A 26769-nucleotide genomic window follows, 5' to 3' on the forward strand; every position below is an offset into this window, starting at 1 on the left:
AGTAAACTAAACAAGTTAGTAACAATTTCATTCTACATAAACTGAATGAGCCTACCTATACTTATCTTGCCCTTTTTGTTCTGTACCATTATATCCTAGTAATTTAACTGAAGTAATTGGGAGTTGGAAAGAAAGGCAGCAAAGACAACGATAAACAGAGGTTCCTATTTCCCTAAGAAAAGAGATGCATCATCTCAAATGAGGGGAAGACAGAATTAAGTAGTTCAATAAACTTAATAAATAGCACATATTCTACCATAAAAAATTGATGATTAATAATTGAGAAAGAGACAAGAAAACTAAATGAATTTGGCTAGACTACATCTTTTTTTCTTTTAAGATTTTATTTTTCCTTCTTCTCCCCAAAGTCCCCCAGTACCTAGTGGTATACTTTTAGCTGTGGGTCCTTCTAATTGTGGCATGTGGGATGCCGCCTCAGCATGGCCTGATGAGTGGTGCTAGGTCCGTGCCCAGGATCCAAACCTGGAGAAACCCCGGGCCACCAAAGCAGAGCACACGAACTTAACCACTCAGCCACTGGCTGGCCCCTTGGTTAGATCACTTTTGAGCTAGAGAACTATAGTTCACTAGTCTATGAATTAGCAAAAGATGATACAAATCTATTAACTATATTCTTTTTTTTGTTTTTTAAAGATTGGCGCTGGAGCTAACATCTGTTGCCAATCCTTTATTTTTTTGATTTATTTATTTATTTCTTTTTCTCCTCCTCTTCTCCCCAAAGCCCCCCAGTACATAGTTGTATTTTCTAGTTGTAGGTCCTTCTGGTTGTGCTATGTGGGACACCGCATCACCATGGCCTGATGAGCGGTGCCAGGTCTGTGCCCAGGATCTGAACCAGCAAAACCCTGGGCGGCTGAAGTGAAGAGCACAAACTCAACCACTCAGCCACTGCACCAGCCCTGTTAACCATATTCTTTATGAATAACTTATCCATTTAAAAGCCTAGGAAGGAAATCAACTAGTAGAATATGTACAAATGAGTTTTTAATCCTCATCTTAAAACATATACAAAATAAGCATTAATCCAATAAGGCTGGGCCTACATCAACTGACACGTACCTAGACTTGAAAAATGCCAATGCATGTATGTATGCATGTGTATATGTATGTGTATGTCTATACAGACACATACGGGCATACATTTTTTTTTAAAGAACTGGAAATATATACATAATCTTTATGTTAGTTAAAACTAATGAGCCCCTTATGGTCTACATACACAATATCCCTCAATTGATCTATTTGTTCTTTTATAAAGCTCAAAATAAACGACAATGTTGGAGCATTTATTGTTGCTGCCATAAATCATATTCATATTTTCTGAATGTAATACCTTTAAGAGTTTTAAATTCCATGTAATTTCATCCCTGATGACTGCTCTGTGTCACACCAAATTCTTATTTTTTTTTCAGCCTCATCCTTGCTCTTCTACGTTCTCTTCTTTATCCTCAATTTTTTATTGCTTTCTTTTATGTTTTGAAAAACCCAAGGTGGCACTCTGAACTAAAACGGTTGCATTCCATAATTTTGTTATAGGATTCTGTTTCACGAATAGTCTCATTAAGAACATTCTAACAGAACATATACAGTAGAATGAAAATTAGATATACAGTCAGTCAGACATTTGAGGGTAGTATTTGGCTAGATCTAGTAGAGAAGATAAAGCAATGTATTGTTGAAGAAAGAGCAATAAACAAGAAGGCATGAGATCTATGTTCTCAAACTGATTCTGATTCTGACACTAACAGGACATGCCCATGGACAGAATACTTTAAATCTCTAAGTCTTAGATACCATTTCTTCAAGTTACATTAGGATTCAATAACTTACGAACATTTAGAAATTAGAGGCACATAAGTCTACAATATACATTCTCTCAAAATGCACAATTGCCACCCAACTGAAACTATAAAATAGAGATCTCATATTTCTTTCATTGAGTTAAAACAAGTCAAGGAGAAATAGAAATACCTATCGAATTTAAAACTCTTTTCCTTCCAGGAAAATGAAATAAACAGATAGACAGTACAAAGGAAAGTAATCAAATTCCATGAAGGAGTACATTCCTGAGAGAATAGTGTGTGTCACACCGTCCACTCTTCTCACAAGTAGGAGGAAACGATAAAAAAGCAGAAACCACAGGTAAGTTTTTTGATCCTGGTGCAGAAGGTCCCACACTTCAATTTGCAGGCGGAGCACAGGGAGATAGCAAGTCTCAAAGAGTTGCCCTAAACCTAGGAATGCAGAGAAATAGCAGATAGAGACAAATGTAATGGCAGATGGACCTAAAACAGCCTCAAAGCATCTCATGCCCTAGGAAGAGTCAGAATATTATCTTAGAAAGATGTACAGATAGCTGAGGCTTTGAGGTGATGAGGAGAACACAGCTCCGACCTTTGTTGATAGGCAGCAGGAAATCAGAAGGGATGGGTGACAGCTCAAGGGATGCTACAGTCAAGGAACAGTAGCATATGCTCACTCCTCAGCTCTTATACCCAAAAAAAACCCATATTTGTTAACTTATAGTAGTTGCTATCTAATCACCTGGAATAAAACTTTTTCACCAATTAACAAAAAAAATTAGACATAATGAGAAATGAAATGAAAATACAAATCTTACACTTTTGGTATTTTTACCAAAAAAAATCAATTCTCAACGATATCAGTGAATTTTAATTTATCTATAATCCATTCCTAATTATAAATTAACATTTAATAAAATACCATACACCAGGTACATAAGTATATACTGATAAGAATTAATAAACCAGATAAAAAGAATCTGAAGCCCATGAGAATAGAAAATTAATGTTTTTAAATAAACCCAGCTGATAGTCAAAGCCAACAAGTGTTCTCCATACTAAAACATTGTCTACAATCCTTAGAAATGTTGCCAAAACTGAAAAGAAGATTCATTAATCATGCGATCCTATAGCATTTTTCTCCACTTCTGAGACAATTATCAAAGAAGGTGTTAGTGTAAACAATTTCATAAACCACAGCTCAATATAACCTTTAGTGAGTTTTAATAGTTGAAAGAAAAGCGTAATGGTTATCGTCTTTCATGATCATTTCAATATTTCATCACAGTATTTATAATTATATAGTGATGCAAAATGCATAGTACATTTAAAGGTCTTGGTTATTCTTTTCCCAGAGGTATTGATGAAAAACACGTTAAAAGCCTCAAATCCAACCACTAATGCAACTAAGTAATTTCAAAACACATTTCAGCACTTTGGAGAGGAAGGACTCAAAACACAACAACTGAGTCAATAATTTCATACCTGTTCTAAGCTGTATTTAATTGAGTATCACTTCCTAGGCCATAATTGTTGACTAGTCAATCTTTACTAAAATATTCTCTTAGCTTACTAATGCTCTTAAGTCACATAATGACAACAACAACTACAACAACAAAGATAGTATATATTAATGAAATCTATTAAATAAACATAGAGTTCTACCAAATTTCAAATATGTGCTTTTGGTGGTAAAAGTCTTTTTTTCACTTGGGAAAAGAAAATTTCATTAACCAAATTAAATCTATTCCTCCCTACCATCAACAAACAGAGAAAAAGGGCACCAATTAATGTGCTATATATTAATTTATATTATTTTAATACAATTGTAACTTCCTTAAAATGAACTTGGCAGTTTTCTATAAATTTGAAAATCTCCTACAGCATATTTTAGTCTCTCGAATGCACAACACAAATTTACCTAAATTTTAAAAGTAATTCCCAAATATTACTATGCTCTAAAGCAAACAAAATCAGGCAGCAGAAAGACAAGATAGACTACATAGACTCCATTCTACTATCATTTTTTTGGGGGTGGATGGAGTCAAGCCATGAGTGTTGACATTAAGTGTAGTACCAATTTTTTATTCTAGTGGGCTAATTACTAAACTAGTTTTTACTCTTAAAAAAAGAGGTGTCTAATGAGTGAATTCAGGTTAAACATAGCAAAAATCAAGAACAAAAATATGAAGAGGAGAGACGTTAAAAAAATTTCTCTACAGTCTGGAGGGAAATCAACTTGAGGAAGCAAACCAATGCTTATCGTAGAACCCTAGAAGGGCCAAGAACTGAAGGCACTGAGTACATATGACAATGCCCATCCCCACCATCATAAAAGGAAAGATTCTTGTATGAATGACAGACAACAAAGAATAAAGCAGGGGAAAAAAAGACTCATATAAAACAGACAATATTTTTATGGGGGTGAGGAGAGAAAGACTAAAGAAAAGTACAATTAATACCCTCAGAAAGATAAAAATATTCATGTAAAAAGATCAGGGAAGGGATATTGTTTTATTCACTGGTATCTCTTTGCCCCTATAAAAGTTCTCCAGACAAACAAAGCCAATAGGATGCAGATATATATTTTATTTATTTTAAGGAATTGGCTCACACAATTATGGTTAATGACAAGTCCCAAGATCTGCAGGGTGAGTACGCAAGCTAGAGGCCCCAGAGAGCCGATGGTGTAGTTCTAGTCCAAGTCAAAACACCTAAGAATCAGGAAAACCAATGATGTAGTTCCAGTCTGAGGGCCAACAGGCTCAAAACTCAGAAAGAGCCAATGTTTCAATTCATGTCCAAAAGCAGGAAAAAGCCAATGTCCCAGTTCCAAGATAGTCAAGCAGGTGAAATTGTCTTACTAAAAGGAGGATCAGCCTCTTTGTTCTAGTCAGGCCCTTGACTGACTGGATAAAGCCCACCCACATTAGGTAGGGCAATCTGCTTTACTCAGCCTGCTGATCTAAATGTTAATCTCATCCAGAAACACCCTCACAGAAAAACCCAGAATAATGTTTGACCAACTATCTGGACACCCCATGGCCCAGTCAAGTTAACCATCACAGCTCTCTCCCCGCCTCCCAAAAAATATTCAGAAAACTAGAAAATGCTCTTAGAAATTAAAAGTACAATATCAAACAAAAATTTTGAAAGAAGTATTAGAAGATGTTGAAAAAGCCTCTCAGAGAGTAAAATAAAAGATAAAATGAAGGAAAAACAGATGAGAATGCATATGAAAATTAGCAAATTAATCCAGATAGTTAAACATCTAACTAAGAGGAGCTCCAGAAACAGAAATGAGAAAAAAGAGAGGGAAAGAAATTTCCTTAGAAATAATTCAAGAAAATTTCTCTGAACACAAGTAAATACTTTTTCAGACTGAAAACGTGTACATAAAATAACAAAGACAATGAATTTTAAAAGATCCACCCACATGAAGGCATGATTCACTAACAACAACAATTTTTAAAATAATTATAATTAGTAAAAGCTGCTAGAGAGAAAAACTTTCAGCCTCTATTATCCAAACAATCTATTAATCAAGAATAAAGGTAAAAAAGAAATTTTCACATAACCAAGGCCTAAAAAATTCTACCCCTCATGCATTCTGTCTCAAGAAACCAGAAAGGAGGTACCTCATCAAAAGTAATACAGACAGCCCATGTCATCTCCCATCCGTGTTCTCCTATAATTTTCCAATGCCAAACTTATTACCACCAGATTTCTTTTTTGCCGTTCCCTTTGTTTTATTCTCTACTATATTCCTAGTGCCAGAACAATGACCAGTACATATATATATAGTAAGTTATCAGTAAATGTTGAATCAGGGTACCTTTCAAAAAAGAAGGCCACTATGGGACACATGAGATACATATTGCAGCATGAGCAGGAGAAGAGGAAAACTCTAGGTTGATGGATAAAAGCCTCCAGATGCTTCTACAGACAGAAAGAGGAGCCCACCCAGATTGGAACATGAAAATGGAAAACTCCAAGTACTATATCTCAAAGAAAAACAGCTGAACCAACAGATACCAAATGTGTTTCATCACATTGATAGAAGTTTTACGATTCCAGTGGAAAATTTAGAAATAAATTTGTGGTGGGAGCACAGAAATTTAAATAAACAAAAAAGTAGGAAATCATTAATTCCAGGAGAAAGAATGAAAGAAAGACAAGCAAGTGAAAGGAAGGAAGAAATGGAGGGAGGGAGGGAGATCATGGTACATTTTGTAGCTCTGCCATGAATACTTTACATTGTCACGATAATGTAAACGCTAGGTATGGTTTTAACTGAATATTATGATGTAACTGTACTGGAAACAAGGGAGAGTGTGAAAGGGAAAGAGACAGCAGTATAAGTACTCAATGGTCATCCTCCATGGAAGAACTTTTTCAAATAATGTCTAAAACAGAAAGATCAAGAAATAGCTACTATATCATTTAGAAACATAAAGGTAATTAACAGAGTCAGCAACTAAGAGATATGAATGTGGCTACTTCCAGAAAGTAAGAAGCAAGGGGGAGAGGAACAACTGAAGCAGGGAACTGTTATTTTCCAGTTTAAGTATTATAGTATTATTAGATTTGTGAAACAATATGTTTTCCTTGATAAAAAATAAAATTTATATTAAAAACCATATGCTCTAAACGGAGAACAGTAAATGAATAAAAACAAAAATACACATATTTTTCTAACTAGATAATAGGTATTTACTCAAAATTATTCTAAATATCTCTAAATAATAGAACAAGTTTTCGAGTTTCACAAATATTGATATCAAAACTACAAAAATATAAATGTATCAGAAACTATTAAGAATTTTTATGTTTTTAAAAGTCAGTATTCTACATCCTACCAAATGAAAATACCTTTTTTTCTCTTTTTTTAATAAGATTGGCACCTGAGCTAACAACTGTTGCCAATTTTTTTTTCTGCTTTTTCTCTCCAAATCCCCCCACTACACAGTTGTATATTGTTACTTGTGGGCCCTTCTAGTTGTGGCATGTGGGACGCCACCTCAACGTGTCCTGATGAGAGGTGCCATGTCCGAGCCCAGGATCCAAACCGGCGAAACCCTGGGCCGCCAAAGCGGAGCGTGCGAACTTAATCACTCGGCCACAGGGCCGGCCTGAAAATAACTTTATCTCTATTACTACTGGCAGTAAAATATTCTCCTTCCTTTTAAGTATTTGTCTAAGGATCCAAACATACTTTAAAGAAAGGAATGAAAAATAATTATTTTGAGAAAAACCTAAATTCATATTGAACTATTTCGTTTTCCTTATAAAAAATATAAAACTTTAAAAGCTTGTGCTCTTCAATGAAATATTAATACTTTAAGATGTTACAGTTATCTATGTCTTTGTAAAATAAATCGAACCAGTTGCATATAGCTCCAATTACCTAAATAGAGGACAGAAACACAGTTAGGAGCCAAGGGAGGAGGCCACAGAGGAGAGCTCAGATGAGGAAGGGAATGTATTAACACAAAATTGAGAACCACATTATACACAGGATTAAAGGTCAAAACTAGAGAAAACTTGTTCATGGTCAAGATATAGTAATCTTAAGTGCTCAAAGTAAACTATCAAGAACTTTTCAACAGTGTTTGCACTTTGTGTCAGCACTCTCTCAACAGCATATCTAACACAAACTTGAGTAACCACATACCAGGAAAGGATATAACATAATAGTAACGGACAGGTTTTATTCCATTGTCTCTTTAGAGGGTAAAATGAATTATTATATGAAATAGCAAAATAAAATATTGTCCTTTGGAAAATTTTAACTTTGATGATTTTTGTGAACACTTACACATAAAATGTACATCTAGTTTGTAGAAATATGGCTCAGTTTATAAATGAAATATATATATTAATAGCTATAAAGTTAAAAAAGAGAAAAGAAAGAAAAGTTCCATTAAAGTTGGATTAGCAAATCGTTCAGTTTTATAACTGATTATTTAAATACTTTTGAACGTGTATTATGTGCAAGAAATTGAATATTGAGAAAGTATTTATTGGATTTACAAAATAAATAATACAAAGATTTAAAAATCCAAAAGATTGCGATAACTATGCAATTATATAATTACTATAAATATAGTTTTAAACTATCTAATCAATCAAAAGACAATAATCTCGTTGCTGTTGTGTTTAAGCATACATCAAAATTAATATATTTACAAGTGCCTTTAAAAATCTTTTTTAAAGTTTTTAAACTTTTTCAGGAAAAACATATTCTCCAGCCAATAATGATCCTTCAAATAACTTACAAACTGGCATCAATTGAGTTAAGATCTTTCACTAATCAATACAGAAAGCTTGATTTCAATCAAGGTGACAAAAGTTGCTCTAACCCTTTCCAGCTACAAGCTCTCAACAGATGATCATCATTAAGCTTATATCAGGGCTTCACATTCAGGCAGCAGCTATATAAATGTGTCCTATTAGTACATGGTCAGTCTGTTTGGCAACTCCAGTTCTCCAGACATATGGCAATTGCTGCCCTTTGAGGTCTGAAGTCAAGTCTTTAGGGAATCTCAAAGCCTGCACTGAAATTACAAGGAGTGTTCATTAGAGACTGCTGGAGAGGAAACATGAAAGACTTCCATTAAAACTATATAAAACAGCTAATTATTTTTAAAAGATTTTAAACTATCTAATGTACTCAGCTACAATAAAATGTACTTACCAACTGAATTCTTTTTAAAAGAACTACTTTCAGGACATGGGTGCAAACAACTTTCTTCACGCCCCCCAACCCCACCTCAGTACACCTAACATTCATTTTATACGAATCAAGTCAAGAGTGTTATAACATGGAAGAGAATAAAATTATCTTACACCTCTAAATGATTTCTACAGATCACTCTAAAACTGTTTACATAAATTATGAAATGAAGGTATTTTTTAGAGACCAAGTTTTGCTTTCTAATATTTAGTTATGAATAATATATACTGTTAAACTCAGCCAGACATACATGTGTTTCTTTTCAGATGCTTTTTTTATCCAAAAAAGTCTGCCTCTATTTCATTTTTATTTCACTTTAAACTAATAATCATAAACAAGTTATAAGCACAAAATAATATAAATTAGTAGTCAATCTATGAAATAGCATTTATCAGATAATATTATGAAAAATTAATGAAGATTCAAATATATAAAATTAAAAGAAGAATGTCAATAAATTGACAGACAGGAGATCAAAGAAATCTCATGTCTTTGCTTTTTCAGTATTTTCAAAAATATAGAAAGTATAAATATTTTCTAATTAATAATTGTTACCATTTTAACTTTTCAGTGTATAGACACTTTTTAACTTGAGAGAACGATTATTTATTAAGTTTCACAACAAAACAATACCATTACAGAATATTTATTTCAGTAACAAATCTCTATAAAAAGATATAAAATTCATTAGCTTCCCTCAATCATTTCTTGAATTGACATATATGTTGGTTTCTGACAGTCTAATTCCAAAAAGCAATTACAACCTCAATCCATATGTAAAAAGATAACAGAAAGTAAATACGTTAAACCAGTTTAAAAGAATAAAAATCTAAAGAAAACAGATTACGAGTGATTTATATGAATGCCTAGTGCTGAAGTTAATTACAAGTAACCCAATAAAATAGTGCCTTTATTATTGTACAGCAAGTAATAGCTCTAGATGTAAAAACCAGAACTCTTTCTGCTGACTTTTGCATGCCCAATCCCACAGCACACAACATTAAGAATTAAACATGTAGTAAATAAGGCATATAGAAAACAGCAGTTTTTAACTAAAAGCAGAAAACTCTCCTGCTGTTTAACCATTTGGGGTCTTCCATTCTGAACAGTGACCACTGTAAACTGATACTGTGTATTCACTGAATAAATTCTTAATGTTAATATAAAGTGAGATTTCAGTTTCAAAGATTTACATCAAATGAAAACTGTAAAATAGGATCACATTCATTCTAGCATTCATTAGGAGTAAATAAGGTATCTTTGTGCTATAAAATGATTATATCTTCAGAATTAAATTTTTCCAAACCTCCTACTACATCTCCCTATAAAGCTTTGTCCAGATTTTAAATTACACCATACTATCTAAGACACATACATTATGTGCTCCAGTAACATGTTTTAGTTATTGATAGCCACAAACTGTAGCCAATCATGGTATGCTTAACAACTTTCTTGATGAAGAGGAATAAGACCTTTCAATGCAGAAAGATTCCATAACTTTTTCAAATATTTGCCAATCCACCTAATGAGATATTAATTGATACCAACTTTAAATATAATGCAAAAGTCCTAAGACATGTTATGGATAAACAATCATGTAGGCCATTCTTTGATCTACAACATAAGTGAAGTAGTGATATGATGAAATACTTTACAACTGATTTTATTGCAAAATAAATCAGGACTGATTTAATTATCAACAGTGTGTCTCTCCAGCAGCATTTTATTCCTATCAATTTCATCTCCATTAGAAATACATGCAATATTAGCTTATTTTGCTTTTTATTTTATGGGTCAATAACTTCAGAAATTGGAATTTGTCTCCTCAGCTATGGTGAAACACTTTAAAGGTAAGTATCTGTATCTCTTTGAGTTATCAATAGTACCTGATCCAATTTTCCATATAACAAACATTCAAATGCTTGTTAAAGAAATCATAATATTGTTAGGTGAAGGAGGGAGGAGCATTGTACTAAGAATATTCAGAGACATTCAAAGCATTAATAGATAGTTTCCTGTGGGTGTTATAACAAATTACCATAACATACTGGCTTAAAACACATGAATTCTGTTCTTTCACAATTCTGGAGGCCAGAAGTCCAAAATCGGTTTCACTGATTTTGGCTCAGAGCCAAAATCAAGGTGTCGGCAAAGCTGCTCTCCTTCTGAAGGCTCTAGAGGGGAATCTGTTCCTTGCCTCTTTCAGCTTCTGGTGGCTGTCAGCCTTCCTTGGCTTATGGCCACATCACTCTCTGCTCCTTCTTCACATTACATTCTCCTCTGTGTTCCTGTCTCTTATCTCCCTCTGACTCTCTCTTATAAGGATATAAGTCATGGCATTTAGGGCCCACCCAGATAATTCAGGAGTATCCCCTCATCTCAAAATCCTTAATCATATAAAGACCCTTTTTCTAAATAAGTAACATTCACAGGTTCCAAAGATTTTACACAGATATCTTTTAGGGAGGCATGTTTCAGCCTATCACACTAGAGAAACCAAATTAAAATAACAGAAACAGCAAGTTGAAGAAAGGTCAACTTTACTACAAGATGAAAAACATTCAAAAGATTCAAAAGAAATAAAAACAGTTTTCAAAAATTAGTATATTATGGCAAGAACTGGAAAAATTTTTAAGCAAGTTAATTTCTGCTGAAGTGTTGATTCAAATAATGATTGTGTTGTGATTGGTTTTGTTTTCAGTTCCAGAAATTCAGCTTAATTTGCTTAGTGTAAAGCCTATCAGGAGACAAGAAACTGAAAGCTGGGCAGTTGAGCTACTAGTAACAAGCAGATATCACAAAGAGCAACAAATGTCCAAATAGGTAAGGCACCCATCCAGATCTGGTAAAGATACTAATAAGAAATAGAAAGCTTCTTTAAAAAAATTCTCTCACATTATTTCACTTTCTCACTTCCACTGACAAACTTCCTTTTTTCTTAACTTACAGTACTAGGAAATAGAATCCTATTCTCCTAAATGAGACTAATACTACAAAACAACAACAGTGAATCTTTTGAATGGATATAACCAAGGTGAGAGAACTGTGAAAGATAAGCAACTGTACAAGCTTTCTTAGGTAAAAGAACAGATCATTGTTCCTCTGAAAATGGAACAATGAGAAACCAAAATTAAATTTGCCCTCAATTATGGAGTATCTGATAACAAGAACAACCTGACAAACCAACAGACCCAGCAAGACAACACTGCTTTTTTAACTGAATGCCTAATGAAAACTTGACCTTCCAAATAAAGAATTTTCAAAAATATATAATTACTATCAAAAAGAATACATTGTGCATCCGGTATTTAGGACATTAGTATGCATTCTCATGCTCACTATCTGTAAAGGCACATTGTGAAAAGAGAAAGTATCTGGAGAATGTGGGGAACAGGTTAAGGGTTAAGAACTTTGGTTTTTTTGGTAAACTACCCATAAAATGGCATGAGGTACATAACACGTATATCAAATATCTAAATACTGTTTACAAGTCAGTATAGAAATAAGTATATACTAAAATAAAACAGCTAACAGAGACCTTGAAAATAAAGCAGAGGAGTTTGAATTTGATTAGACAGTAAACTACAGCTTCTCTTGGAAACCAAATATAAAAAGACTCTTCCAGCAAAGTAAATTTGTCAGTATGTACTGAAAGAGGTAAAATCAAAAGAAAGGAAAAAGGTCATTTCACTGATTTAGGAAAAGCTGCATCAGAATCTGTGATTCTTTAGAGACCTTTTCCAAATGATACCTCCTTTTGTCCATTCCTGTCTCCCCAATTCTGATAGGATGCAAGAGTCATCATAATGAGCAACTGTTAATGATATATTTGGCCAAAAAAAGGTTGATGGGGTAGCCTGGTGGTACAGTGGTTAAGTTCATACACTCTGCTCCAGTGGCCCAGGGTTCACAGGTTCAGATCCCGGGCGTGGACTTACATACCGGTCATCAAGCCACGCTGTAGCATTTTCCCACATATGAAATAGAGGAAGACTGGCACAAATGTAGGTCATCAACAATCTTCCTCAGGCAAAAAGAAGAACACTGGCAACAGATGTTAGCTCAGGGCCAATCTTCCTCACACACGCACAAAAAAAGTTGCTAATTAGTGAACCAGATTAACTATTATAAAAGTATTTCTCAACTCAGTAACACAGATGGTGTGCTGAAAATATGCTAGTATAAATAAAAAGCACTGAAATATACAAGAGAGACTCTTAAGAAAATCATTAGAGTAGTAATCTCTATAATGACACCAACCTCACTTGTATTCAGGTACACTTTATTGACTTTCCCAAAAAGAGCTGTCACTATAGCTAGCACAAGAAATAATGGAATCACCTTTAGGAGCCAACAGAAAATATGAATGGGCAAAGGCCAAAAACTGCTAATCTATGAGATCTCTCCCAGCTCTAATATTCTATGGTTCAAGATGAAAATGGACTAATTGGGCATATAACCACAGGAAGAACAGAAAATAATGAAAAAGGTATTGCAGAAAATAATGGTGGACTGAATTTGTGAGGCAAAGATCTGAAAAATCAAATTAATTTCATGGAAAGAAAACAAGAGATGCTGAAAATACTGAACAAAGGAAGAGGATTTTGTGTGCTGTTAAAACACTTAGATTCAGAATCTAATAACTCATTTACAATTTACTTTGCTTTATGGACTGTTCTACACACTTTTACATATATTATCTGATACAATCTTTATTATACCCATTTCACTCAGTGAGAAACTGAGTCTCAAGCGAGTGAAGTAATTTGCCCAAGGTTACAGAGTTCATAAGTGGAGGAGGGAAAAGCATTATTAAAATTCAGAATCTATCATCACAGCATTTTCCTGGCCTCAGCCTCCTAAGATCCTTCCTTAAGATCCTCCTTAAGATCCTTAGGACCTTAAGATCCTTCTAAGGCGTCCTTTTCCTTTCTCCTTTTGTTATCAATAACAGAGACAAAAGCCACTTCTAAATAGTCCACCTCCAGCAGCTGAGGAATTTAGTCTAAAAAAGCAAATAAACAGCTGTCAGGGTTATGATTCTTTCTTTACTCAGTCCCAAATCAAAGTTCAAAGTCCAGATTTTGTTAAAATTGCATACACGCTTCTGAAAGTTCATATATAAAATGGCAGCTTGACTAAAAATAGCTGCCTGACTAAAAACATGCACAATAGATAGAATATATGTGTAATTACTAATAGATAATAATTGTCCCTTCCAAAATTATGCTACTACACATTAACTGTACCTGTCAGAGGACTAAAGTATTAAATAACTGGGGCCAGCCTGGTGGCGCAGTGGTTAAGTGCGCACGTTCCGCTTTGGCGGCCCGGGGTTCACCGGTTCGGATCTCAGGTGCAGACATGGCACCACTTGGCAGGCCATGCCTTGGTAGGCATCCCACATATAAAGTAGAGGAAGATGGGCATGGAGGTTAGCTCAGGGCCAATCTCCCTCAGAAAAAAGAAAAAAAAAAGTAGTAAATAACTATTTTACCACGGAGCCAAATGAAGCAAACAGGGTAAGCATTGAAACAGACAGCAAAATTTACATGTGGATCGAAGAACTCTGATGACTGTGACTAAAATCCATTAAATCATATACTATTTATGAAAAAATATATGGTATGGGCAACACACTTGAGCCTTCACAAAAGTATCAGAGAGTCTGGTGTTAAACAAAGACCATCTCTAGCTTTACACTTTTAACCTAGCCTTTCTGTAATACTTTAAGTTCAGTAGATTAATTTGAAGCAATAGAAAAAACGAAAGGACTAAGCAAAACCCAGCAGCAATAGACACTGACCTGTATTCATAATTACATAAAAACCAAAGAAAATGTTATGCTTAGAATATTCCCATTTATTCTTCCTTTTTGCTAACCCTCTTCCTAATCCCAAATTTAAAAGACCAGTTGTAAAACAGCAGGGTGCCAAATTAAAGCACACTTTATTTTCAGATGTCTCCATACTCATAGGCTGACTTCCTGTCAGGAAGAGCTCCATTTCACTGAATACCCCAATCAGCAGGGAACTTGCAGAATTAAGTGCCAGTTGATATTACTTTGTTTTGCATTTACCACCCTTGAGAATAACGTTCAAAGATCTAGTTATATAGTCAGCATGGTATCATCCTTCTGACTAGACTGCCAAGCCACAGGGTGTACTGCCAGTTCCACAAATTTACCTTAAAAGGTTGTGTTTTTGAAATCCTAGTGTGCTAGTGAATCAACAGGACGCCTGTATTTCAGAATAAATCCTGCATCTAAGTTAAATTATGCTTCTCTTTGGTTGTAATAAAGAACTTTAAATTAATATTGGAAAGTTCTGCATTCAGATTCAAATAAAGATCAATTAATGTTCACTAACCCAACAACTTAAACATTTTATTTTTAAAAGTAAAAAGCAGTACTTTAGTCTGACATTTTGTTTCTAATATATTTGCTGTTGTTTAGAGACAAACGATTCCATTTTATAAAAGCAAGTTATATTATAAAAGTTTGAATCAAAACCATAAATACTTTTACCGTATTAACATAAAGCACAGTCTTACACTGATTTCAGATACTTTAAAATTGTTAGTGCATTTAAGATTTTTCATGATCAATTAATATAGCTTCAATCTTCAATGACCCTCTCCAGCTCCCATAGACTTCCTGTCATGATTCAAAGGTCTCCAATTCCTTCCCAAAAGGTCTAGTTCCTTCCTATAAGGTCAACCGTTTCTATTGCACACAAAATTAAGTTAATCCTGAGCATTTCAATATAGAACACCTATGCTCACAGCATTTGTCCATTATAAGATAAAACACTCACAGCAGCTCTAAGGCTAACTAGGTGATTGTACTAGAAGCCTATTTTTCTGATTCAGACGTTAATCACTATCCTACTAATTCTCATCCACTTGCAATCAAAAGATTATAAGCACTGACAGTAACAAAGCTCAGAGATAATCAATTTACATTCACTATTATTCTATAAGTACATTCTAAGGATGAAGTACAAACACACTCACAAAGAAAAGGAGGGGTAAATATTATGAAAAGGTTGTAATATTAAATTATGTTGATCCTAGTTGAACCATGCTACATATAAACTGGTCTTTAAAAAGCCAATTGCCCCAAAATCCTATTCACATTGGAAAAAGTAAGGTTGATTACAAAGAAAATAGAATGATTTATTTACAGCATATCAAAGTGTAAGTTTCAACATTTAATACACTTTGCAAATTTGTTGCCAGACAAGCACCTTTTAGTGCGTTGAAAGGAAAAGGAGAGAATCTTTCTACTTAGATATAGGTTTGTTTTTTTATGAAACCTTAATATATAACAAGGTGTTAATTTATTTAGGTAAAAACATCATTTCTAAGGGCCAGAGGCCCACCATTTGTCATATTCTCTTTCTTAGCAGAAGCTGTGAACCTGAAATGAATGTCGGGCTATCTGAAGCTAATGGCTTAAAGGCGACAGAAATAATTCTATAGAAAGAGGAAAAACTATGTGCACAAAATTGATTTCTTCAAAGAGGTCATCAGCTGTGATTCTTTTAACCAGTTTCTTTTGAGACCCAAAGCTGATCAAGAGAAAGGGATTTAATATGTATCACTTTCTTACCTGAAAACATTTAAGTAAGCACAGGTAAGAGTTCAGAATTAGGGTTTGAAGTCTACATTTAAGGGCTAAATCCCTTTTCAGATTAAGATAGAATTCAATAGAAGAAACACTATTATTAAATAGAATGGTGTCTGTTTTTTATCTAAAGTAAATACTTTCTAATGAATAAAAAACTCACAAACTAATTTTAAAGGGAATTTTACCTAAATAAGGTAAATATATTGGTTTATTTAATAAATATATATTAAATATTTTATGATCCTGACACTAAGAAACAGTGCAAACAATATGGACAAGAAATGGTTTCCTGACCTCAAGGAGTTTTAACTCTAATGACAGAAACAAAAATTATAATACAGCATAAGCATAAAACAGCTCTATGTCTACAAATTTAACACTTCTTTAGCACTTATCTCTGAAAATTCAATTCTAAGATAGAGTTCCCTAAGTTCATAAATTCATAACTCATAATCCAATGTTTGGAGTATCTAAACTCAGAACTGAAAATGAGTAAAAGTTAATAGGATTTGGAATTATTTTTATTCTAATTTACAGTAAATTCAAAAAAACATACATTAAATGAGTATTTTTATTATATAATATACGCACAGAGAGATTTTGGAAATATGTTCTCATGCCAAAAATATCTTTACATGTCAAAGATTGAGTTCTTCAAATCGTATCAGAAGAAGAGCAAATTCCCTTCCCATCTATTAATTGAATGATTGTTCCTAAATATACCTGAATGAATTTGAACTACCAGCATTACCTTCTCCACTCACCTCTCAGGGTTAAGGATCACCAAGATAGATTCCTTTTTGTTTACTATCTCTGGGAATTGCCTTTTACACAAACTATACTTTATAAAACATAGAATTACTACAGATTTGAGTGAAAAACTCTAGACTTAGGCATCAGAGTGATTTCTTGACTCTTAATTCTTTAATCCTATTAACTTCTTTAATAATGACTTTATAATTTTATTATATCTAGGTCTTGATTGCAAGCTACTTTAAATCCTAGTTGTTTGAATGGATAAATGCATGACATGTGAGGAGCACCAGCCACTGTAAAGCTTAGCTGTGTAATTATAAACAGTCTATTCCTAAAATTTTATTCATCTTTTTCACAAATATTTACTGAAAATTTATTTTATAGGACACTGTATCATATGACATTCACATACAGATTAATTTCATTTTCCTTGGACCTCTTGGACCTCTTTAAGTGCATAGCAAAGTTCAATTCTATAAATGGGTCAATAATAATATATGTAATATCGCGTTAATACAAAATATATTCTGACTCTGGTTTCTAGACTTTATGCTACATACTTGAAAATCATTACAGAGCATAAATTACCACAGTATTGACTAAAATGTAATGTGATTCACTCAATCAATATAGGAAACAGCTATATAATCAGCTGATACCTATTTGAATTTATCCTTAAACTTGGGGCTAGTTCTACATAAATCTTGCAAAATATATATTTTATATAAGTACATACATACATACACACACACACACTCCTGGTTAAACTTAAGTTGTTCTAGAAAGAATACCAACTCTTACTATCATGAGTTCTGAAGATCCCTTCAGAAACAACATATAAATTGGAAGTTATGTCCGAATCACAAGGAGAGAGAACAAGTGGCTGAGAGAATTTCTTGTGAACGAAGAAAAAGTAATTAGTGTTTCATGAAGAAAATAGTTATAATTTTACATATCTTATGATTTTCTTTAATCACTGTGATTGGAGAAGCAGAGAAAAACAGAAGCAGAATACTAAAAAAGAGGCATTTCCTGCATTTGTTCACTGTCTCACCTCTGATGCAACAGCAGCTTTCCCAAATTATAACTAACAAAAATTGTCCACATGCAGTATGGCCAAAGGCTTCTATGACCAAACATGCTAATATTATTCCAATTACTAATTCAACAGTACACATTTATACATATTTCTATGTACACACACACATACATGTATTTACTAAAGGCATTGAGGGGGCTTCCAGTAAAGAAACCTAATTAAATTTAAATCAACATTTTCCAAATTTATCTACCACTGTATGCTTTTTTCACAGAGCATCCATTATCATCACACAGTAAACACAGTGGGATTTGCTGTATGGGAAAATTTGGCTAGCCTTGAACTGATCAAAAAAGCACAAGGCTAACACAAATCCAAACAAGGAAAAATATAGGTATTGGAAAGAGTAGAGGAAACGTTTTAAGAACTTTAATATCTATTGATCCTGATAAAATTATAAAAACATAGATAAAACCCAGAAAAAAAATTTGACTAAAAGTCAAAGGAACCTGAAATGATCTACTTGTGAACAGAAATAAAATTAGCATTAGATTAAATAGGGAGTAATAAATAGCTTTTTTGTGCTCCATCCCTAACTTTACTCCCTATCCCTGTGTTTTTCTTAAAGTCCTTATAAAATTCTATGTTGTATTACAATTATTTGTCTCTCACACTAGATTATATTTCCTTAAAAGGAAGGGACTGTCTTAAAAGCATTTTTGATACATGCCTGCTAAATAAAAACAAATATCACAAATAGGCATAATAGGAGGACTAAGGGCAGATAAATTCAGACAAAGCTCTACAGCAGAGACAGCATTTGAACTGAGCCTGATGGTAAAACAAAAAATCCTGAAAGTACAGCCAATGGCCTCACCATCCTGCTGTATAAAAGCTCCATACCATAGGATTTTCTTTAGGTGAAAAAATGCATAAGGAAGTTAAGAAGATTTACTTACATTTCCAATACGCAACTTATAGTCAAAATTCCTATTTTGTGGTTGGCAAAATCCTTTGTTTTACTGGCTCAATTATTTCTTTTTAAAAACCTTACCATTTTCTTAATACTGGATAGTAAATTTTTACTGAAAAAGATTGCAGTGTACCCTAAATACAGCACACTCTTGAGTGTCTCAGCACCACAATTAAAAGCAGCAAATCTCCATTTATATTAAGTTCTACAATATGTAAATCTCATCGACAGTAACAGAAATCAAATCAGTGGCAACTTGTGATAGGGGTGGGGATTGATTACAAAGAGGCACAGGGAACTTTCCAGATGGAAATGGTTGCCACATGATTGTGTATCTGTCAAAATTCATCAAACTGTACACTTAAAATGTGTGTATATATATTGTATATTAATTATGCTTCAATAAAGTTGATTATTTAAAAAGAAGTAAATCTGACTAAGCCAAAGAAAAATGAAAAAACTAAGACCTTAATAAATGAATATAACTACAGTATTTGGTAATGACAAAATAGCTGACAATAAAAACGAACACTTAATAATAGACAAAAGTATGGGGGTATTTCATAATGAAAAAGATCAAAAGGCAAAGGACCAAAAATATTGTGATTTATGACAAATGTTAGCATTCACTTATTAATTATACAATTATATAAATATTTGTTCAAATGGTAATTATGCTGGATGTTGGAGATACAATAGAAAACAAAGCACAGTGCTTGCCTTCAAGAACCTTACAGTCTAATGGGAGAGATTAAAATCATAGGCAATTTAAATAAAGAATGAAATTACTATAATATGGGCCAGTAAGTGTTCTGGGTGAATACCTCACTTAGACTTAGAGTTGTGGGGAAGTGGGGAGTCAAAGAAAGCTTTCCAGAAGAGACTGCAATTTAGCTAGGAGATGAATTATTTATTTATACTATAAATATTCATTAAGCCGTCCTCATGTGCTAGGGGCTGTGCTGGGCACTAGGTATACTTTAACAGACAAAACAGAAGTAGTTGTTACCTTTATTGTGCCTAGGGTACAGAGGGGAAGACTGACAATAAAAAAGTAACAAATTAGCACATGTATACTAAAATTTGTGGTTCATTCTGTGCTGGGTGCTAAGATGAAAACAAGCAAAAAGATACCAACTATAGATACGATGATCTGAGAAGAACATAATTAAGCTGAATTCTGAAGGATGAGAAGAAGGCAACAATTAGAGTCATCAAAGTTGAAGGAGGGAAATTTCAGGAAAAGAAAACGCACATGTAAGACAAAAATATTATGGCACATTTGGCTAACTTTAAATAGTTCAGCATAGCTTGAGAATAGATATCAAAACAAAGTGGTAAAATGAGGTCCAAACAGCAAGAGAGCCCTAAAAATAAAGGACACTTTTGTGTCATGGTATAGAGCTGTTCCTTACCCCCACCCATTGGTTCGTTTAAATTAATCTACTTACTCAAAATACTGATCACAACTATAAAAAGAAGTTTATGAACCACAAAGCCAAGAGCAGTAACATTACTGTCACCTATTTAGAAGGGACAAACTCAAAAAGAAGAAAACTAGAATTAGAGAAAAGAAATTATAGGAGAGTGAAGAAAGAAACATTTTATTATAAAGATTCAGGAAAAAATTTTAACTGGCAAAAATTCTAACACAAAACTGACAAAAGAATTATAAGAATGGTGATATCTGGTTCTTATTATGAATATTATAATTTTAAATTAGTAACTCAGAAGTCTAAAAAGAAACACTTAAATCAAAAATGACCAAATCTTCTATCATTATCTTCACGTGAAGGAATTATTTCCCAAAATATTAACAATCTACATATTTTGATTAAAAAATTTTTAAAGAAATATCAGACTAATACAGTATTTTAAATTAACTTTTGCTGCTAATTAATTACTCAGACAGGATGCCAGGCCAGACTACATGGTGCTTCTAGTTTTTCTATATACTCTATGCATTTCTGATAAATGGGAAAAGAATAGATGACCTGGCAGAAGGCTCAGACAATAATATGTGATTTACAGGACATGAATGCAGCTACCATAAGATTTATCTGACAGCCCTCTCCGATAGTGGACTGTTGAGTATCCGATGGAATGATTTCTAGTCTAGAAAGTCTACTACTGAGTAGCCATACACATTATTTATTTATTAGATGTTTTGGGTTGAAACCATTTTTAAATGATGCACTTCACAATGCACAGTCATAAATTTAGCTTTAAACCCAAGAAGGGAGGTAGTGTTATTGGAATGTATGTCAGACTGAATTAGGATGAGCAACACAACGCTTTTATAAAGTGGCCTTGAATGCAATGTCAATTCTTTCAAAAATGATATTAATGTCAAATGAGCAAGATACAAACACTTTACACAATGCTGGAGTAATATTACTTGAAATATTTATTTAACATTTTCTGTAAATTCATATAGATTCCTACAAGGTTTATACACATATGCAACAAATATTGGGCACAAGTTATATACTGGTGAAAAACTGAATCTGAAATATAATTGAGAACTTGTTCATTGTTTTTCTATGCATCAGAGAGTATACAGTTTCATGAAGAACGTGTACAGTCTTATTTTAAATAAGATTTAAATCAGGTTTTGGAGCTAAAATAGTTCTTAAATTATTTTATATGAGATTCAATATACGAACAAACCTAATTTAATAAACCTTAGGTGTATATATATAACTTCATTCAAAAATATAATGCTTAGTATTTTAAGAAAGCTTTTCAATTCTAAATAATACTTTACCTTAACAATGTTAAAAATTAAATGGGATAAAATATGAAAAGGCGTGTAATCAACCTATTAATGAATGAGTGGATATTAAAAAATATAATCCTCGGTGAAGTTTTAAGAAAATATGTAGTGATCTATTTGGTCTCAATGACAGCAAACCAAATGTGAACATTCCCTCATTTCTTAACTTTAGGCTCTAAAGTCTCTTTTGTAATAACATGCAGCTAATTTAAACTCATTAAAAAGAACGCAAAAACAAAATAAGTTTTGAATGGATTCATGAAAAATAATCAGAACATGGCTGACTGTCATGAAATTAACACCAACTAATTTGTAGAGTTTTAAATCAAATTTGCAGATGTTAAGTTCATAAGCATATCCCATTATTTATGTGATTAAAAAGGAGTTTTTGACCTGATCTTTCGATCTTTGGCACTCAATCCTCTCCATCTCCTCTTAAAAAATTAATTAAAATTTTAGCAAGATGCTAGCTTTTCACTTCCCACCCTATCTGAGGCTAAAAAAAATTATCAATCAAACTCAAGCCATCTCCACCCAGTATCTGCAAAATGTCAACTTCAAATTCAATTTCATATCTCTTAAGGTTTAATGTAGAAAAAGACAGTTCACTTCTTAACAAAATAAATCACTTTCGTGATTGCTAATCTGAGCTCTTTGAATTAAGAAAATTCAAAGTGAAAAATGTAATTATCACCCCGGAACAATCTGTATACATCTGGAGCTAATTCTGGCTTCATTTTTCACATCATTTTTCACACTGTCCTACATCTTATAGAGACATCATGGAACTTTTGAAGAACTCATAAAAAATGTTAAAGACTTCAAATAACCAATAATGTATTTTATTCAAACAAAAACTTTGAGAATATCTGACTGTTGCAACTTACTCTACTAAGTGATCGTCATATACCATTTGATTTGATTAGTATTAAGCGGCACTGTGACATACATGACAAATAGGTGTATTAAAGCATGTCATTCTTTATCTTTTCAGCTTCTAACATCCAACTATGTATTACACTATATCTGAAATACCTTTCACGTACCAAGAATATATTCAATTCTTCTAAACTAGAAAGTGAAACTTCATTATCAAAATTCACCCATGAAACAATTAAATTACTATAAACAACAAATTCATACTCCTGTGAAGAAACATCCAAACCTGTAAGTGAATGCTTCTTAAAAGGAAAGGTTATTTCATGTCAGTATAAGAACAGCATATGGTAATTTCCATCCAGAAAACAAACACGCAATTATTTCAAATCAGATTACTTAATGGGAAATTTTATCCAGTCGGTTTTTAAAGAAATGGAGTTTTCTAAAGGACATGATTAAATTATAAAACATGATTCTCACTGAATCTAAGAATAATAAGCCCACTAGAAAAATAAGTACTCCTCACAAGTTCATTATAAAAATCCATTAGGTGTAATCTCTAGGAGTAATTGTTCTTATTGCATTTTATTGACAATACATACTATTGATTTTTCACACCTTCTATGATTCTTTAATTTGTATTCATGAAATGTCCATCAGCACAGTCTAAATAAATTTGGCAATATAGGCACTAAAATGAATAAATCGATGCAAAGAAACATTAATTTTGCATTATCCTTATTCGTCAGGCAAGTAAACCATAAGAGTTGTAAATGAAGGTCAAAGGTTTTGAAATGGGTCAGAACCCTTGACCTCTAGACCAATATCCTTCCTATTAAAAAAGGCTATTTTAAAGTTTTAAGTAGGGGAATTTACTACCAAGCAAGATATCATTTTTAAAAGACTACAAAGAAAACCCTCAATAAAAACATTCATCTGTTTAATTGCAAAACAGAAAAGAAAACATCATAGGATCCATGATTTTTACATAAGTTTTTTAAAAATCATTAAAGTTTACCACATGAAGTATAAGGTTTCTGAACACTGAAAGCAATTTTGCTTTTAGGAATTTATTTACTACATCTTATTTTGATGGCTGCCATATTTTTGTTGATGTTTTTCCAAATCTACTCTGTATGTCAAAAGTAATTAGCAATGACAAGAATTCAAAATTATTTATCACTCATTTTATAACCTCTGCACAAAAGGGAAGTAAACCCATTATTCCCAGAGGAGTCAGAGTGGCACTCCACAAGGTATAAAAATAAATCTGTTTCTATAACCTTAATATATGCAGCAAAGAAATTTAGCCATCTCAAGATCATTTGATCTGGACATTTTTTAATGTGACTGTAAAAATTTCTGTTTCTCATTCATCTATCTGATTTCTCTCTCTTACTTCAAAATTATCTGCTAGTATCAAACACAGGAAGTAATCCTTTTGCAATACAAATAAGATTATTTTAAAACTGCAAACTCAAAACTCTACTATAGAAAAATTTCTAATAAAACAATTATAACTTCCTTGCAAATTCATGTGAGAATTTACTTTAATTGCACTTTTATTCTTGTCACTCACCTGAGAACACAGCAGCATAACCAACTCCACAACTGAGCTACTAGCCTTCATGCAAACCAGACCTATTTTAAAGAGAATTTTAAAAGAAATTACAAAAGTTAAAAAAAATATATGAGGGATTTATTTGTTATACGACTTTATCCAAATTGGTTTTTAAAATAAAATTTAACATCTTGCTAAGACCAAACCATACACATTTGATCATATGAGTAAATGAGGTATTCTGCATTTACTTTAAATTTGGCATCAAAACTACAACAATTTTTGTAAGCTATTTCATTTCACCTTTCAAACTACTAAAACATTTATTAAAACTTCATATATAATGACATTTCACAATACTCATAGAAATGTGCACAACATATGCCATATTGATCAATATCATCTATATGTTGTTTTGGAGAGAGCTGATTGTTATACATGCAGAGAAGGGAAATGGCTCCCTGACCTTTGCTTTCTCCACCACACTCTCTCCCTTCAACCCTCTAGCTATCAATCAAGTTTCCATTTTGTTTCATGGCAGCAGACATCCCAAACACTCTTATTAGTACCTTGACCCGTGACCTCACACTAAACCTTAACAGAAGTGCAAGCCGTTGTCTGTTCTATATTCTTGATTTCTTATAAATAAATTCACTTAAATTTTCTCTTTTATGTTTCATTTGGGTTCACCAAAAATATCTCAGGAAGGAACTTTTATACAGTTATACCTGTCTAAGCAATTCTTTAGTTTTAATTACCAATAAAATCTAAAGTAGTTCATTCAAAGAACATTTTACAAACAGTATCTTAAAAAAAAGCAACGCCAATAATTAAAAGCATTAAATTACACTAATAATCAGAAAAATTATCATTTTTATTCCATATTTTTCTAAACAAACGTAAATTTAGGTTCCACAGTGTAACGACTAAAATAATTCCTGATGGCACTTAGGCACTCTACAGAATCACCTTCTTTCTTTCTCCCCACAAAAGCTCTTCCAGGCATCCTATCCCATCCTATTCCTTTCTTTAATCTTCTTACTCTATAGTTCTTTCTCTTTCCCTCTCTTAGTCATGATGCCTTATACCTACTGATGGCACATGTTGGCATTTTGTAGCCTTACAAACAGCATTCAAGTTAAACAGGTTGTTCACCCTCTTGACTTTTTAGAAAACTTAGAACCATTTTTCTCAATGTCTGAAAAATATATATCATAAAAATGATAGCAATAGTGTCAGCACTGGCATGAAAATTAGCTATAGAACATCTACATGTTCCATTAAGTAAGTAGGTCATTAACTAGACTAGATTGTGGTTTCTGTAGAGCTAAGATGAGCATAGCTCCTCAGGATAATGCCAAGGTCTAAAAGGAAGGGCATACCAATACTCCATCTCCCATTGCTGGTGTAGCTCTCTGCTGGTCTGAAATCTTGTCACTTTTCACGAAATGTAACCCAATGACAAGAAGTTCCACAGACTTTAACTTCAAAAGACACTACTTCCAGCAAGTAAATTCAGATCTTTCTACAACTAGGTCATTATTCTTTACTGCTTTATTCTAAAAGAACCAGAATTCCTACCAACTTTCCATTTACGGCAAGGCGTTTGGGCCCCGATATGGCTCAGCCTTTTATACATCCACTCAGATAATGAACAATAATGATAAAAAGGGCCTTGGGTCATCCAAAGTTAGAAAGATTATAGGTGTTCTTTTGTCGCTTTTACAACATATCATAGGATAATTCAATACTTATATACTTAAGAAAAAATTATATATTCCAGTCGATTTCTCAATAATAAACTAGCAAATCAAAGGTTGATGCTACATAGTTGGATGTGAAGATTTAGTAAAAAGAATATACATATATCCACTGATCAGTGAGTGAGTGCTCAATGATAGTAAAATGTCAAATAACATTTCCTAGTTTGATTAGAACAGTTCCTGTGTTTCTTGGAGTGGCGTTTTGTAGATTTGTAAAGGATGGTGAGGGGGGTCACGGTGGATGGTATATTAAATTTTAAATGAGAAAGGGCTTTAGAGGACAGAAGAGACCTTATATTAGACTTCTAATACTAAGCTCCCTGCCAAAAGGGCATTGATACTATAAACACAAATATATAACCTTGGGAGTAAACAAACAGGAGATAATCCCAATAAAGGACTTGGTATCAAATTATATAACTTACTCATATCTCTCTCTATATCAGAACTAAATTTTTGCCTCTGGGTGACACTGGTGGCATGTATAAAAAAGCAAGAAACAAATTATAAACCAGTAAATCTGTCTTCAGATTTACATTCAGACTCTAAGAATTATCCAAAGGAAGGCCCTAAAACAACACTTAAAGTGAAGTTGTAAGCGATCGCAGAAGTTTCAATTTTCATTTTAAACACATACATCCTATTACTGCTCCTGTTAGCAGAAAGTAAACAAGATACTGTAGGCTCAGAGATCTAAATAAGCTCATAATCTGACTTCTCTAAAAGCCTCTCAGAATAATAGTAGGATTCAGTTTGCTTGGTCTTATTTTCGGTTGTTTCTTCAGAGATACGGAACTTTAGTCTCTTCAAAAAAAGACAAATTCAGGATGTCA

General features: G+C 33.0%; 1 protein-coding gene across 9 annotated transcripts in view; it reads right to left on the reverse strand.

Annotated features, from left to right (window-relative positions):
- The window catches only part of LRBA (LPS responsive beige-like anchor protein), a 705137-nt gene that overhangs the window by 459045 nt on the left and 219323 nt on the right, over positions 1-26769 (reverse strand). For all 9 annotated transcript variants that reach the window (XM_070504873.1, XM_070504881.1, XM_070504880.1 and 6 more), the window contains exon 34: positions 24192-24253. In XM_070504873.1, coding sequence (XP_070360974.1) covers positions 24192-24253 — 62 coding nt within the window. The remainder of the gene's footprint in view (positions 1-24191; positions 24254-26769) is intronic.

Source organism: Equus asinus, chromosome 3 (assembly GCF_041296235.1).
Source record: "Equus asinus isolate D_3611 breed Donkey chromosome 3, EquAss-T2T_v2, whole genome shotgun sequence".
In the NCBI taxonomy this organism is placed as follows: Eukaryota; Metazoa; Chordata; class Mammalia; order Perissodactyla; family Equidae; genus Equus; species Equus asinus.